The sequence below is a fragment of the Symsagittifera roscoffensis genome, unplaced genomic scaffold (assembly GCF_963678635.1).
Source record: "Symsagittifera roscoffensis unplaced genomic scaffold, txSymRosc1.1 SCAFFOLD_199, whole genome shotgun sequence".
NCBI classification, from domain to species: domain Eukaryota; kingdom Metazoa; phylum Xenacoelomorpha; order Acoela; family Convolutidae; genus Symsagittifera; species Symsagittifera roscoffensis.
In genome coordinates this window covers 63753-81878 of record NW_026971333.1, presented here as the reverse complement: position 1 = coordinate 81878, position 18126 = coordinate 63753, and the positions used below count along the sequence as shown (strand labels likewise).

Here is an 18126-nt window from a genome sequence, read left to right as displayed (position 1 = left end):
TTATAAACTTTTTCTTGGCTTCTAAAATAGTTGGATTTAAATAAAGAGGATGTGAAGGGAACACAAAGTGACCACAGAGGGATTAAACTCAAAATTTAAGCGGCCTGGCACCATAAGAAGGTTGAATTTTTTTTAGTGTTAGTGAATGTACAATTTGTAGGAAAAATTAAACAAACTTCCAAATGCAATGAAAATTGCTTGGACTAGAAAAAATACACATGTGGCAGCTAAGGTGACAAAACATGAGCAGCCAAACGAAAGTTTGTCAAATCAATTTTTATGCATATTAAAACACAAATTTCTGGCTGGAACTCGATCTAGCAGTTTTACCATTAGAACAATAAGGAAGTACACCGAAAGTTGAAATGTTTCAAAAAGCAAGCTCAATTTGATACTGATTTGTAAGAAAACCTGTTACGCGAAAAAAAAATAGTTCTCGATAAGAGGACATTTGCTTTCGCAAGTAATAAAAAACGAATACTTTTATGACACTGTTTTTACCAGATTGCTTATGAATGCCCAAAAGTCGAACAAAAACGGAAATTATCTGAAAAACTATTTCCTTAACAAATACACATGTATTTATACCCTTTCTGTATTTTAATAGCACATGTATTCATACCAGTTCTATAGCGTATTCATTTTAAAAGAAAATGGGTTACCGGAAAACGTCTAGTGCCCCATTTCAAGACACTTTCTTTGGCTTCCCAGAGTTTTCTTCAGTTTAACGGCTTAATTACACTTCCAAAAGTTTTTTCCAATGCAACTCAAATTCTTCAATCATTTTTCTGAACGCGTTTTCAAGCATTTTTCTGAACGCGATAAAAATGTCGTTGGGTGTGGAAATATTTCATTAAAGTCAACGACAAATCGGCTGTGTCAGATATGTCGGAAGTCCTTCACCCTGTCTGGAGGCAACGGGGCGCTTCTGTATTATGCGAGCAAGGTTAGTTAATCGTATAATGTGAATTTTTATGTAATTTCATGACTATTCTGTATAAAATTCAATCATTTTTGCCAAAAACGTTTTCTTCAGAATTAACCGGTTAATTTGAGATCGGTTAACCGGTTAAGAAAAAATTAACCACTCCGAGGCCCATTTGTAAAAATGTTACGCGAAAAAAGAACTCGCGATTAGAAGACACTCGCTTCGACAAATTTAAAAAACGGGTGTTTACAGGAGCCACCATTTTACGAGCTTTTTGAAAAATTTCACATTCAATAAATTGCACACGTATTTGTACAATTTCTGTAGGATTTTCAAGAGAAACCGTAAGATGTTGATTTTAAATTTAATTTGGTTGAAAGAAGCTTACTACCCACGACATTTTTTTCCGAAATCATATAAGGTACAAATCTGATACCCTTAGGAGAAAAAGCGACCAATATCAAGCCGAAACTAAAAAACAAGTTCAATTTAAAGTTTGTTTAAAAACGATAAAATTATTACAATGTTTTGATTAGAATGCCTTACGAATTTACTGTATGCGTTCATATGTTCGCCTAACAAAATTTATCAGTCCGAAACTAATCTAAAAATTGTTTTTTGAAAAACATCAAAGTTCAAAAAATCTTCATTAAAAGGTTCAGTTCCTAAACCCGATCGTTATACATGCAATGATTACAAGGTAAAATACATTTTCAGCTGGAGTTAAAATCGTATCTTTGCAAAAGAAAAAACAGAATAGTTATTAATTTGACAATCACTGATACTTAAGTCCAATGAGCAGAAAAGTTTTAACACTTGCTTAATGAAAAAACAAGGTCCAGCCAGTACTCAACCCCAGGAAGTAGAGCTTCAAACAGGTGGTTTTAAAACTGCAAAAATTGGATAATTTGTCTATGAAAAACATTTAATACCCATTCCAAGACACTTTCTTTTGCAAGTACATGAAGTGCCCAAAGTTTCTTTCAAGTTAATGATTCGATTACCACTCTGGAAGTTTTCTTTTAAGGCCAATTCGAATTTTTCAGTTAATTTTCTATGTGTAGCCTCATTATTTTTTGTCTGTTAAAAAATACAGAAAAACTTTGCATCTAATGTCTACAATAGTTTTTAAAAAAAGGTCGTTCAAATCACGACTGAAAGGGCTTTAATATATATATCATAACCCATTCTGGAAATTGCTTTTACCTGATCTTGCGAGAAAAAACTAAAACACACCCGAATACAAAGGTGCTCCACAATTTCGATGGTCGGAACAACAACAATAACCGTTCGCTGTGTAAATTGCACGAAAACAACGCTTAAGTGACGTTCAAGTTTAAGTATTGAAATATTGTTAAAATAGTAGTGGTCATCCTCACATCGAATTCGTGCAAGTTAATCTGAAACTCAAAATTATTCAGACCAGTTTTTCTCGACAATTAATTCTTGTTCTTAATTATCCCAATCATGGCTAATAGTTCTTTAATATAATACCACATTTGACCGCCTACCATATTTTATTGACTTAGTCAGCATAAGCTGGAATTTTTTTTTAAGAAGGACCTTATGCCATAGTTTTTTCCCACTCTGCAAGTGGTCCGAAAATGAAAAAAAAAAAAACAGATTTATACTAAACCTGATTTGGTATAATTAAAATCAGCATTTGAAAATTTTCGTTTAGAACGGGTATTTAAAATGCAGCTATGTTCAAAACATGTATTGATTGAGGAAAACACAAATTTGAAATACAATTACTGTTAGACTTAGTTATCTGCGCAAAAAAAAAACTAATCGCAAGCGTATGAACTGGATCAACGGGTAACGGGAAAACGAAAAAAAATTTGAAAATGAGATGTACAAGTGTCTTCACCACGTTCATTGAACTTTAATAACTGCCCTCTAAAACCTGATTCGTACCGTAACTCGCAGTAATTTCATTTCAAATATCTTTTCTATGTTCCAAACTACATGACATTACTTGACGTAGCAGAAAAACTAATCAAAGAAGAGTTATTTTTATCTGCAGTTTCGAGTAAAATAGAACAGTGAACAAATGAAACGCATTTATTTCTTATTGCACAAAGCTTAGTATTTGGAAATGTAATTAGAGTAGTGTATTATATTCTATAGTTAAAGTATATCTAGTCTAGAAACATCTATCCACTAACTGCTAATTTATCAATAAGTATTGTCAAGGAGGAGAGTATTTTGCTAAACCTCGAGGCTTTTCCGAGGAGTATATAGATATAGTGATGAGATATGCAATGCAGTGCCTAATAAAATCATGATGGCGCAATTAATCCGGGATACATCGTATAAACTTCATCCAATTTATCATCGCCACGGTAGAACATCAAAAAGACATGAAAAACAATCTGCATATTAATGTTGAAGAAATGCAAAATCAACAGTGAACGCATGAACATCTAGGTAACAGAATATTTGAACATTGGTCAAATTTTAATTTTGTCACGTAAATTCTGTTCACATATCACAACTATTAACTTAACTCTCAGTCAGTACACGTAATACACATTGATAATCATTTGTATCAAATGCACTTATAACCTTTCTACATAAATATGGTCATAGTTTTGTCATTTCGTCAAAATACCTATCAACTGAGATTTTCCAATATAATATCACAACTCGCCAAAAATAGGCGGATGTATTACTCTTTAAAAGAATCCTGACCTTGGGGCTAAATTAAGTAAGCATTGTTCATGTACATGACTTTGTTCACTGTTGATGATGTGAATAAGTTACGGTTATTATGTGAACTTTGACTACTAGTATCCTGAATAAATATTTACTCAAAATGACATAAATTTAGAGACTAGTATCTACGGGCACCACTTCTAACCATTTCCTTTATACAACTAAAAAATTCACAGAATGAAATCGCATTGACAACTCTGATCTGACGAGAAGTTTTGTATCAAACAAAAATATCAGAATATCGAAGAAAAATGAAAAACTCATCATTTCGCATAATTTTGGTGAAATTTCGTGAGTGAGAAGTGAATGCTTTTGAACAAAAATTAGGCAAAGTTTTTTCGGGAGTTTACACTATAAAGTACTAATATTGAAGCTCTGAGGAGCTTTGAGTTTGGGTGGTTTAGTTTTGACTAGTCTTTCTGACGTAAACGGGATGTCAATTGACCGCGGGTAGTAGGAAATCACTGAATGGTGGTTGTAAGAAGTGCTCGGCTGCGTCTGTTGTCGTCGATGAGTTCGTCGCCACTCTCGTCTTCCGACTGGTTCATCGTACTCGCCAGCACCCTGTACCTGTCCAGCCATAAATTATTCATCGTTTGTACTAAGGGGTGGGTGGTTGAGGGAGGGGCGGGGTGTGCGAGGGGGGGAGTGCATGAAGTATGAGTGGGAGGGTTGGGTGCTGCACCTCCTCCTCCTCCTCCTACTCCGCCGCCGATTCCCCCGTTGGAGCAGTTAGCCAGAAAGCGTGCCACCAGAATCCCTCCAGGGGTGACTATGCAGTCCAGCATCTGGTTCAACAGAATGTCTTCCTGGCCAGCCTGCAAAAAAAACACACAACACATTTTCAGAAACGTATTGGATTGAGTTTTCAATTTTGCACGTCAGAACCAATCGCAAATATTGCAACAAATTAAAGCAATTGAACGCTTTTTATGTTTTCAATATCTTGATAACATAAGCAACAGAAAGTAGCACAACAGAGTCAATGACTGAACAAAACCGAAAAAAATATAGATTAAGTTTTTTTAAAACTTTCAAACTTTTGAAGAAAAAATTTATCTCTTATGATAGACAGTTTTTTCATAAAACCAACCTAAGTCTAGAAAGCTGAGTCAACAACCAGTATGAGTTTGAATTGAACATGAATAGGAATCATAAGTCAAACCGTGATACTTCATTCATTGAAAGTTAATGAACATAGCAAACAGGCAGTTGGAAAAGAGTCAAGGAACGCAAGTAAAACATTACTCACAATTTCAAAACAAAAAATATATGACTTCAAAAATCTTTGAATTTTAAGAAAATGTATGATTGACACTTTTTAGATAAAATTAACTCAATTTGAGAAATTAATTCAATTTTTCCATTTTCAAAACTAGAAGTTGATCAGGTTTTTCGTGACCTTTAAAATTTTGCTGTTCGATAGTGGAGTTTGCCTTCCTTTTAACAAAGGAAATGCACTGAACTTAAAAAGAAATCACAAGTCAAACCGCGAAAAATCAAATTTGAGCGTGAATAAACTAAGACTACCTGAACAAAAAATCATCAAGTCGTATATACGAGTCTTCACTATATTCATCGACTCTTAAAATGATGACTAGCTCACTGGTTCAATTGAAAAACGTGAGCGAATAGAAGATAATGCTACCTCTGAGTTGAGGAGGAAGTGAACTGGCAACTGAGCGAAGTCCGAGTCCACCAGGGGCAGGTAGTAGTTCGGACTCTCAAACTTCTGCGGCGGCTGTGCCGGGTGCGGATGAGAGTGGGGATGGGAAGGGGTGCCATTCGCACAGCGATGTTGAGGGGAATTTGAGTCATTGGTGATCGTGCCACTGCTCCCACACACTGAAACGCAAAACCATATGAAAAATGTGGGTAATCATCGTTCTTTGTTACTCAAAATTCCCAATATTTGTTTCTTTTGGCGGTGGCCCCTAAATCCGCACCTGGTTTGACCCTTTTTTGATCAAATTAACCCAACTTGAGAAAATTGGATCAATAGGTAAAATTTTTATTTCAATGGGTAATCTAATGACTAATTTTCATTTCCGAAATTAGAAGTCGATCTCGTTTTTCGTGACCTTTACACTTTTGCATTTGGATACTGGAGTTTGCTTGAAGCAATTTTAAGACTTTTTCTGGAAAAAAAAATCCCCATGAAATATATTAGAGTACTCAAAACTTTCATTACTCTAATCAGAGACTTAGCTGATCACTACTTTTAAAATTGGACCATAAGACGACCACAACTCACGACCAGCAACAGTTGATCGCACCTTCTCTTACATTATTGAAAAGCTTAAGAACTTTTTGCAGCTCTAATGATGACTAAAAAGGCTTTGATTATAACACTCGACCTCTTCGAACGTTTTTTTTGTGATAGATTTTTGTGTGAAAAAAAACTAACTCCGTAGTCCCTCCAACCAATTTTGGTACTCGGACAAAACTTTTCTTTTTTCTCAGGTATTCTGAAATTTTGAAGCAATTAGGAATGTATGAGAATTTGCGAGTCAAGAACAAAGCAGCAACAGCTTTTTTGACGTTCAAGTTTCTAATTTTTAAATTTAGTATTACCGTGGCACTGGGCATCATTTGAGCTTTCTAAGGTGACGAGGGCAGAGAAATGTCCAGGTGTGTAGCTGAGACATATGGGATTGCGATTGCAGAACGAAGGCTCCCACAGTAGCGGCAAATATACACCCTCGAACCTGATAAAATTTAATTCCAATCGTACTTCTGTATCATTTTCTACTCATATCTTCGGAGATACTAAGAAATCGGTCTACAAGCACGTCATACCGACCAATGATAAACGCTTATATACTATTTAGCTCAGACCATTGCAGCTCCTACAAACAAATGCTAAATACTAAAACTTCTTTGAAAGAACGAAAGCATTGAAATGGTACAGATCATTTTTCTTTTCGTGGTATTTCTTTTCAGTCAACTGACGGATGTTATTAGGAAGGAGCGAACTCACTTGGCGGGGGATATCTCCTCGCCTCGGAATGACTTGACCATCTTCACTCCATACACGATGATGGGTCTTCTCAGAATGTGAGCGAGCACGAATATGTGCAGCTGCTCCAGAGGTTGTCCCGGCTGTGCGGCTATCCGAACCAGAGTGTGCCACTCCTCTTCCAGTTGTTTGGCGTCTAGAGAGAAGCCGGCATCTGCTGCATTGCGCATCTCTTGCTCTCGCCATCTCTGATACAGTGACCTAGAACAACGTTTTCTCAAAAGGTTGCTATGTCTAACATAGGCAAACCGGAGCTTCGCGCCATTTCGGATACATCACAAATATACCAGGCAAGCTAGCCGACAGAAAAGCCAGACGAAAGTAACTAAGACGAAAACAGTTTGAGACACAGGCGTATCGGAGCTTCTCATCACTTACGATACAATGCAAGCGCAGCATTGCAAGCTGACGAATATGAGACGGAAATAACTAAACCGAAAAAAGCCTAATATAAACTAAATCAAAACAAAATATACCACAACTGTCCTGAATTACAAAAAATAATAATTATCAATTTTAGTGGAAATGACAAAAAATTACTTGACCAAACCGATAAAAACATAAGCCGAAATAACAAATTTAATCGAAAAAATAAATTAAAATTATTTAAAACCCAAGTTGTGTATTGACAAAATAACAGGACGACTGTCAGTTATAATAATAGATTGAGCCATACAAAACTCTATGCTTTGAAAATTAAGCTGCCACGAAAGACAACAATCGGTTTTTGCCCTTCGACAGACACATAATAAATTGACTGAGCCGATAAAACATAAGCCGAAATCATTTAGACTGAATAAATCTTCTTAGCGAAAAAAAAAAGAAAATAAGGAATGAAAACTAAGTAAGGGTTATAAGATTTACAAACAACAGGAGTATATCAACAACACTTTCAAGTAGAAAAAAAATAACTACGGCTCGAAAAAAAATCCGCGATATGGCAACTAAGCCGAAAAATACAAGCAGACAAAATAATATGAGCAAAATATTCAATTTGTCCCGGAAATAACTTTCAATTTCATTGAAATAGAAAAACTCTAGATCGGACTGGGACTCAAAACCCATGGTGAAAAGGCAACTGTAACCTCTAGACCAAGTGGAAAAGAGTCTGGAAGTTATGGTTTACAAAACAAGCAACTTCAACTTCTAGATTTGTTACAAAAGAGATTTACGGCAAATAAATCTAGTTTATTTACGGCAAATAAATTGCTCTAGCAATTTAAAAAAAGACGAAGTATATCAAAATTTTCATAACTCTCAATTTGTTAGAAAATTGACTGAAAAAAGTCAATGCTGAACAAGCATTTTAATAAAGCTTATGAATCGGCAACTAAGCCAACAAAAAAAAATGTTTGTTATAAAACACTCAGTTGGGCTTGCTTAGCTGCTAAGCAGAGAACTTTCCCATCACCTGTTTTTTGCATTGAACCATTTATTTCAGATTTTCAACAAAAACTTTCAAAAAATGGACTTTTGCTAAAAACCAAATTTAGTTTTCTACAAGAAATTAAGACTGCTTATGCAGTAAAAATTCTTTTTGCCTATTTTCCTAATGAAACTTTAACATTAGCTTGGGCAGGGTAGGTTTCGACAAAGGAAAAAGTTTCCAAAAAAACGGTCAAACGATATGGCAAATAGGAAGTCAACTCGTGATTAAGGTTAGGGGTCGTAACTTTGACAAAGACAGTTCCCTGTTTCCTTACTCACCTGCTATTCTGAAATTGACTAGGGAAGTTCTCCATATTGTGAGTCATGTTCGTGGCCATAGCACCGGCAGATGGAAGCGAGTTTTGATGGGCCATTGATGAGGAGTTGGATTGACTTGCAGTCATAACAGACGGCGGCACTGGAGTCGCTTTGAGATTATCCGCTAGAGCCTTCCTTAACAGATTCTGAGTGTCAAACACACCCCACGTGGCTTGGAGAACTGCGTCCAGAAGACAGTCGCCGGCAGTTCGGTTCCAAAGGGGACGCAACTTGCTCTTCAGCTTCACGGCCACTTCTCTGTTCCAATTTATGACACTATTCTCTATTTCCAGTTCCCGCTTCACAGACTGGTCGACTATCTCATTCATCAGCTGCTTCTGAATTATTCTCGGCAGATTGTGAATTTCTGAACAATGCAGAGACGAGAGTTACACGAATTCAATTCAAATGGAGGCCAAGTTTTAACTCGCATACACAATCAAAATGTGAATAATTCCAAAACGGAGCAAGTTGAATATATACACAAATTTTGCCTATAAACACCCATTAAAAAGCCTCCACCCGACTATTTGACGAGGTTTAAATTGCTTAACGCTACTCGAAAGAAATACTCCTTTCTGAATGGCTGAAACTTCGAAACTTAGAACCAGGGGAATATCCTCACCACGAAACCAATTTCAAGATATTACACTTTGATCCAAACAAATTTTCTATAAATTCATTTCAACAGATTAAATGATCTGAACTTAAAACATAGCCAACAGAGTTGAAAAAGCAACAAAAGATAAGCAGACAACAATTTTGCGCCGCAGGCATATTTGCTACCTCCAGGTTAAAAGGGCCGGGAATGCTAAGAAAATTGAATTAACTATGAAACAAGGTACCATTAGAAGAGTACAGATGACATGATTCATGTTAACAAAGTTATTCATGCGAAAATGTCTAGTACCCGGTTGCAACACCCTATCATATCGCAAAGTTCAAAAGTCAAAAACAAATTTAAAAAAATTAGAATAAGTTTTTATCACAACTTTTCTGAAGCACATTTTTTCACTTTTTGTTCCGACCATTTGAGAAATCGGGAGGAACTTTGCATTCGGGTGTTTTAGTTCTTTCTTTCCTTTCTATTTGTTTCCCACGCAAAATAAGCTACCACAAATAATTATCTCAGAGAGTTGAGTGATAAATCATATTAAAGCTCTTACAGTCGTGGTTCAACCAGTTGGCTTAAAAGCTTACATTAGCTTAATTTAACACGTAAAAACTTAGTTTTAATCGAGTAATGTTAGTTTTTTAAGCGCCTTTTTGAAAAAAATATTTCGTTTTTCTGGTCATTTTTCTTTAAAAACTGTTTTTCAACTCGCTTAAATTATTATGTTTGTCAAATACGCTTAACCTCTAATTTTTGTTCAGCTTCTTCGTTTTGAAAGAACTTTTTCGTTGTTTTTTAGGAGTATGGTCCGAACATTTTGTGCTACTTGCACAGTAACCGGCTATCCTTGCTTTTATTAGTCGAAGACAATTTTAGTCGATTATGCTTAAGTCATTAAAATTGTAGGCATTCCTATAGCTCTATTCGCACAAAAAAGAAACGCCAGGAAAATGAAAAATTATATTGTTTTTTTTTTAATGAATACGGCCGGAGTATTCTGCGCTACTTAAACAGGAACAGGGTATCCTTGTTTCACTATGATGTCAAGATAACGCAAAACAATATTTATTACCTGCAGGTAATCCATATGTCTGGACGTTGTCCTGAAGAAAATAACACCGGAATCCTGCACTTTTTGTTGCAAAATTATTGGCAATAGTCCGCAAAATATTGTTCGTAAGGTCTGCAGAGACAACACATGCTGGATACTTGCTTGGCGCGCTGAAGCTTGAAAGCTTTTCTTGTGACATCAGCATTTCAATAATACGGGTTCGCTTGAACAGTAAGGCGATCATCATAAGATTGAACCGCTCGACAACTCCTGGAAGATCTAGAATATTTGCTTCACAAGAAGTTAGTATTCTTTTCTTGTCACCACCTGCAATGATGTAAGCTTCCACGGGCTCGATCGCACCCGCTGAAACAGCCCAACAAGCTTGCAAAAACATCCAGTCAAGTTTGCTAATGGAGAAACGGTTATTGCTCTGAAAGTATTTCTGATAAGAAAATGCGCAAATATCTTTAGCAGATTGGTCCATCGCTGTTCCTGAGAAACCTTTCCGTTTCGAGTCAACAGGACTTTTCTTTCGTATATTTAATCGTTTCATTCTCTCTTCTATCGTAAACACAGCTTCTCTACTCCTAGAGCTGTTAGCCTTATTGCCGGATTTTCTATTCACGGTGACAGGTGGAGATTGTTTTTGTACATCTCTGCCAAGCTGCTCGTCAGGAATCGACAAAACTTTTTTCTTTCCACAAGCAGCACACTTCTGTGATTTCCAAGAATTCTCATTTGAGCAACAAATGCAGTGCCATTTCTGTTTCAAACCTTTCTTAGCCTGTTTTGAATTAGTGTCGCTGAGTGATATCGTAGATCCGCCACTACCATCATCGCTTGAAACTATCTCCGGGGACCTTGATTTAGAGAAAGAGTCGCTGCTGTTTCCATCGCTAGGATTTCTTTTCTTACTCGTCCAATTTGGCGGTGCTCGACATACAACGCAAACTTTGCTCTTGGGCCAGTTGTAAAAAGTACATCGAGGGCAGGACCATTTTTGGTTAGAACTCAAAATGATATGTGGAACTTGGTTTGCTTCATTTTCGTCACTGGCCGAAGAGCAGATACCTTTAGAGTCTGCAAAATTAGCAACCGATTCAATCAGTTCTGTATTATGCGCCTCTTCTTTATCATAACTTTTGCATGCAATCGAATCACTGTGATTATGCTGTTCTCGACTCACAGTAGTATCTTTTTCTATGAGGGATTGAAAGTTATTCAGTGCAGCGCTTGACGAGGGCAGAGGTGAATCGTTCCTACTCACCAACTCGTTCCTTTCGGGCTGCTCATCAATCAGTACCGGCTCGTGGGAGCTTAATGTGTTTCCGAGATTATCATCCTCAGGTGCCAATTGACAGTTGCACATCGAACATCTGCTTGACTTGGAATAGTTTAGATAAGTACATCGTGGACAGGGCCAAGAGCCGTCATCCGAGGCGGCGGCTTCCGGTGCAAACTTAGTTTCATTATGATCAGATTCTGGAAACCCAGAATCCGATGAGAGCCCATTCTTGCTAACGCATTCTTTGTTACAATCTTCATCGGTTTTCAGGACATCGCTTTGAAGCATTCTAGGTTCTAGAACATTTTTCAGTCAAATAATATTATTGCTGAAGTGTTTTTTAATGATAAAAGAGTTTCATTGAAATCATTGAGTCTCTTTTTGCAATAAACTGCTCTACCTTTCATAACGCAGATTTTGCATTACAGAAGTTTCAAAACAATTGTCAAAAATTATCATTTAATTCTGGAGGCTTTCATTACAACTGAATACTAAAAAAAACGGAACTTATCATACTTAGCAGAAAACATTCGCGAAACCAGGGGCAAAAATTTGCAGTTACTTTGGACCAAAACGTCATCAATTTGGACCAAAACTTATGTCAAATACCTGGGAGTAATATAAGACCTATTTCTATCGTTTCACGAGGAAGTTAAAATGAATATTAGAAAAATGGTTTGCGGAACTATAACACTATAATCAACCAAAAACCTTTTCAATCAAAACTCACTTACTAAAAATGAACGTACTATATACTAGTTGATATCCGTTGAAAGACAACAAAGCTGGTCCATAAAAGTATGCTGCGACCGCGCAAAACTCGATTCCTCTGATTTAAAGTTGAAACATCAGGTTTTCCAGACCCATGTTCATTGATTGAAAACGATTTAAAATAAAAAACCAATTATACCCGCTTACTTCAAAAAACAATAAAAAAACAACCATATTGACATAGACCATATTGACGGAAAGAATCATACTCGGACACAAAAAACTTTATAAGAACAAAAATAAGTTTTGCATTTCTGAGGAGCGCAATCCTCTGCCTTAGGGGGTGCAAAAAACTTACAAATACATCCAACATAGACAATTATATCTGTGCTATAATCGAGGAGAGTAGATTTTAATTGACAATTATCTGGATGCATTAAAATCGATTTGATTTATTCATAAAATTTTGCCATGTATTTTATAGCGTTGGTACGGCCCTATAATAATAATAATAATAATAACAAAGGATTTAGGACTAATCCAAAGGTTCGCATAAAACCCAGTGATTGTGAGGTTCAACGTTCGTGTTTCAGTTGTTAAAGTTTAGTTTCTTCAAATCTCTACAGTTGTTGCAGCCACATAATATCCGCCAAGTGCATGAATCTGAAAATTTAACTATCCAACCTGTGCTCGTACCGTCGCATGACGGAAGGGCCCATCTTGACATAGACGCGAGAAAAATTTAACTTTATCGGCTGATATAACGGACCATTCTAGGAAATCTAGTTGTACCCATTCTACCCAATCAATTTCTACCCTGCAGTCAGACTCAGTATCGAAGTTGCAGACACTTCTTCGTACATTATTAGTCGATGTTTGATTTGCTGGCTCGCTACGTCCATTATGGTTGATTTAACGGGCACCCAGAATCTCAGCAACACTGCCTGTTCATAACCATCAAGTATGTCTGGGATATAACTGGTATGACTTAACTCTCATTGATCTACAGTAGATAGTCTGCTTTTAGAAAGTCTTCTTACTACATCAATCTTCCTCCATTTTCTTGGTTCTTTTTCTTGGTTCTTTCAACTTCAATTTTAGAAGCTTACTTTGGTGAATGTCAACTTGGTTAGGTTGGCTGGTTTTCTTTTCTGAAAACTTCGCTCATGTGATTAGCACTGATGCTGATATTTGATCTAACAAAAAAATCAAGAAACAAGGAGCGTCTCACGTTTTTGCACAGGCCTCGGTTGCTTCCTCGCGTATCATTAAGCCTCTCAAGGCCATGATGGAAGAGTATTCAATCAATCTTGGACTTCTTTCTTTGATCAGAGTAATTACGCTCCCTGAGCAAAACCGCTTGAAAGAAGTGATGCGAAGATGTTTTTCATTTCTCGCGCATGCATCTGCTATCGAGGCCCAATTTTTAGACGTCATTTTTAATCCCTTTTTCGAAGTAACGCAAAAACACTGCACTCCACGGTAAACTCGCAAGCTGCTCCTGACTTTCAACAAAGTTTTGCAGGGCTGTCAAACTTCTGAAGGCTTTTTGTTTCATTGGAGTGTCGCGAATGACATTTTCGAGATAACATCCCATGGAACCTATTGTTTCGCATACAAATACTTTTTCCTCTCGCTCAATTTCGGAATTTTATTGTTTACAGGTGCCCGTCCTCAGTTTCCGTTTACCGCCACGCTGGTTGAAAATTTCTATGTTCAACGTCGCGCAATTGAGATTCCAGTCACTTTCTTAATTTTCTAACTTGAGAATCTCCTTTAACGCAAAAATAATAATTACTTGGTGTTCTATCTCACCCTGTCCTAGATCATCCGTTTGTTTCATTTGCTAAGTTGGCGTTTTTAAAATGACATCCTGGGTTGATCCTTGCCTTTCCGGACTTCCTTCTTATAACTTTACGACTTACTTCGTCCTTATGTCACTAATCCGTTTTTATCACCAATTTTTTTGTATCGTATTGTCTCTTTGCCTTGTAGACAATACTTGTTATCGTATTGTCTCTTTACTTTGTGGAGATCTTGGCTTGATAGGAGAGTTAACCCCGGTTCTGTCCGTAATAGAATCAAGGAACAGTTCGCACATAATTCCTCGCACTCATCTATTTATCAATAAATCTTGCACATCTTAGTCGTTTCGGACCTTTTTTCAATACTGGTATTCCGTAGCGGGGCACTATCGACCAGACCTCTTCCAAAAAGGCCAATCTATATATTACACAGTCAGACCTGCTCTTATGGTCATGATGATCCACTTCACATCTTTCCTCAGCTGGGGTTCTTAAGAAAAGTACTATAGCTGCGTTCTGCATATTTTTCTGCAAGCTAATTCTCTATACAGTTTCTTTTATTATTTTGCTGTTCGTGCAGTTTTGCGAAAAAAGCTGCTTTCCGGCATCTTTTCAATTGGGTTCGTAAATACTGAGTGAGCCTCCAACGTGGAAGATTTATCTACCATCTGCTTAGTTATTCTAGCCGCTCCTTCCATCTTGACCATATTGACATAGACGCGAGAAAAATGAAACTTTATCGGCTGCTCCTGAGTTTCAACATAGTTTTGCAGGTCTGTCAATATTCTGAAGGCTTTTCGTTTCTTAGGGAGTGTCGCGAATGAAATTTTCGAGATAACATCCCATGGAACCTATTGTTTCGCATACAAAAACTTTTTCCTCTCGCTCAATTTCGGAATTTTATTGTTTACAGGTGCCCGTCCTCAGATTCCGTCTGCCGCCACATGGGTTGAAAGTTAAGTTTCTATGTTCAACATCGCGCAATTGAGAGTCCAGTCACTTTCTTAATTTTCTAACTTGAGAATCTCCTCAAATGCAAAAATAATAATTACTTGGTGTTCAATCTCACCCTGTCCTAGATCATCCGTTTGTTTCAGTTGCTTTTTCCCCAAGTTGGCTTTCTTGAAATGATATCCTGGGTTAATCCTTGTCTTTCCGGACTTCCTTCTTATAACTTTACGACTTACTTCGTCCTTATGTCACTAATCCGTTTTTATCACCAATTTTTTTTATTGTAATGTCTCTTTGCCTTGTAGACAATACTTGTTATCGTATTGTCTTTTTACTTTGTAGTTATCTTGGCTTGATAGGAGAATGTACCCCGGTTCTGTCCGTAATAGAATCGAGGAACAGTTTGCACATAATTCCTCGCACTCATCTTTTTATAAATAAATCTTGCACATCTTAGTCGGTTAGGACCTTTTTCAATACTGGTGTGCCTTAGTGGGGCACTAACAACCAGGCCTCTTCCAAAAAGGCCAATCTATACATTAGACAGTCAGACCTCCTCTTATGGCCATGATGATCCACTTCACATCTTTCCTCAGCTGAGGTTCTTAGGAAAAGTACTATAGCTGCGTTCTGCATATTTTTTCTGCAAGCTAATTCTCTATAGTTTCTTTTATTCTTTTGCTGTTTGTGCAGTTTTGCAAGAAAAGCTGCTTTCCGGCATCTTTTCATTTGGGTTCATAAATGCTGAGTGAGCTTCCAACGTGGAAGGTTTATCTACCATCTGCTTAGTTATTCTAGCCGCTCCTTCTCTCTGGTCGTCTTCGTCAAGGAACAAGTCTAACTCTGAACTCAATGCTTTGTCTATTCAGGCCTTAAACCTTTCTTTTTTTTTCTATTTTGATCTGGTCCCATCGGAAATTCTAATTCTTTATTGGCTCATTAGAATCCTAAGTTTTTTGGCACACAGTCGGTCTTGATCACGAAGGTCCTTGCTGTTATCGTCGATTTCTTCCATTAGCAGATTTAGAATGATTAGCTCACCTGCAGCTTTGTTTTCAAATCTCTCATAGAGCACTATAACATCCGCTTGTTCGAAAGGAGCTAGAGCATATCGAGTAAACAGCTTTTCCAACTGTATGATTGGACCTTTTTTCAATACTGGTGTGCCGTAGCGGGGCACTATCGACCAGACCTCTTCCAAAAAGGCCAATCTATACATTACACAGTCAGACCTCATCTTATGGTCATGATGATCCACTTCACATCTTTCCTCAGCTGAGGTTCTTAAGAAAAGTACTATAGCTGCGTTCTGCATATTTTTGTGCAAGCTAATTCTCTATACAGTTTCTTTTATTCCTTTGCTGTTCGTGCAGTTCTGCGAAAAAAGCTGCTTTCCGGCATCTTTTCAATTGGGTTCGTAAATGCTGAGTGAGCTTCCAACGTGGAAGATTTATTTATCATCTGCTTAGTTATTCTAGCCGCTCCTTCCATCTTGACCATATTGACATAGACGCGAGAAAAATTAAACTTTATCGGCTGCTCCTGAGTTTCAACATAGTTTTGCAGGGCTGTCAAAATTCTGAAGGCTTTTTGTTTCATAGGAGTGTCGCGAATGAAATTTTCGAGATAACATTCCATGGAACCTATTGTTTCGCATACAAATACTTTTTCCTCTCGCTCAATTTCGGAATTTTTTGGTTTACAGGTGCCCGTCCTCAGATTCCGTTTACCGCCGCGCTGGTTGAAAATTTCTATGTTCAACGTCGCGCAATTGAGATTCCAGTCAGTTTCTTAATTTTCTAACTTGAGAATCTCCTTTAACGCAAAAATAAAAATTACTTGGTGTTCTATCTCACCCTGTCCTAGATCATCCGTTTGTTTCATTTGCTAAGTTGGCGTTTTTAAAATGACATCCTGGGTTGATCCTTGCCTTTCCGGACTTCCTTCTTATAACTTTACGACTTACTTCGTCCTTATGTCACTAATCCGTTTTTATCACCAATTTTTTTTATCGTATTGTCTCTTTGCCTTGTAGACAATACTTGTTATCGTATTGTCTCTTTACTTTGTGGAGATCTTGGCTTGATAGGAGAGTTAACCCCGGTTCTGTCCGTAATAGAATCAAGGAACAGTTTGCACATAATTCCTCGCACTCATCTTTTTATAAATAAATCTTGCACATCTTAGTCGGTTAGGACCTTTTTCAAAACTGGTGTGCCTTAGTGGGGCACTAACAACCAGGCCTCTTCCAAAAAGGCCAATCTATACATTAGACAGTCAGACCTCCTCTTATGGCCATGATGATCCACTTCACATCTTTCCTCAGCTGAGGTTCTTAGGAAAAGTACTATAGCTGCGTTCTGCATATTTTTTCTGCAAGCTAATTCTCTATAGTTTCTTTTATTCTTTTGCTGTTTGTGCAGTTTTGCAAGAAAAGCTGCTTTCCGGCATCTTTTCAATTGGGTTCATAAATGCTGAGTGAGCTTCCAACGTGGAAGGTTTATCTACCATCTGCTTAGTTATTCTAGCCGCTCCTTCTCTCTGGTCGTCTTCGTCAACGAACAAGTCTAACTCTGAACTCAATGCTTTGTCTATTCAGGCCTTAAACCTTTCTTTTTTTTTCTATTTTGATCTGGTCCCATCGGAAATTCTAATTCTTTATTGGCTCATTAGAATCCTAAGTTTTTTGGCACACAGTCGGTCTTGATCACGAAGGTCCTTGCTGTTATCGTCGATTTCTTCCATTAGCAGATTTAGAATGATTAGCTCACCTGCAGCTTTGTTTTCAAATCTCTCATAGATCACTATAACATCCGCTTGTTCGAAAGGAGCTAGAGCATATCGAGTAAACAGCTTTTCCAACTGTATGATTGGACCTTTTTTCAATACTGGTGTGCCGTAGCGGGGCACTATCGACCAGACCTCTTCCAAAAAGGCCAATCTATACATTACACAGTCAGACCTCATCTTATGGTCATGATGATCCACTTCACATCTTTCCTCAGCTGAGGTTCTTAAGAAAAGTACTATAGCTGCGTTCTGCATATTTTTGTGCAAGCTAATTCTCTATACAGTTTCTTTTATTCCTTTGCTGTTCGTGCAGTTCTGCGAAAAAAGCTGCTTTCCGGCATCTTTTCAATTGGGTTCGTAAATGCTGAGTGAGCTTCCAACGTGGAAGATTTATTTATCATCTGCTTAGTTATTCTAGCCGCTCCTTCCATCTTGACCATATTGACATAGACGCGAGAAAAATTAAACTTTATCGGCTGCTCCTGAGTTTCAACATAGTTTTGCAG

At 37.3% G+C, this 18126-nt stretch overlaps 1 protein-coding gene across 1 annotated transcript; it reads right to left on the bottom strand.

Annotated features, from left to right (window-relative positions):
* Window positions 1-3597: 3597 nt before the first annotated feature.
* On the bottom strand, window positions 3598-11656 carry LOC134856319 (ubiquitin thioesterase zranb1-B-like). The gene is made up of 6 exons (XM_063872681.1): window positions 10097-11656; window positions 8373-8778; window positions 6627-6866; window positions 6221-6354; window positions 5295-5491; window positions 3598-4464 (listed from the first exon to the last, which is right to left on the bottom strand). The coding sequence occupies exons 1-6, from the start codon at window positions 11649-11651 to the stop codon at window positions 4108-4110; spliced, it is 2889 nt and encodes a 962-aa protein (XP_063728751.1). The 5' UTR covers window positions 11652-11656; the 3' UTR covers window positions 3598-4107.
* Window positions 11657-18126: the final 6470 nt, after the last annotated feature.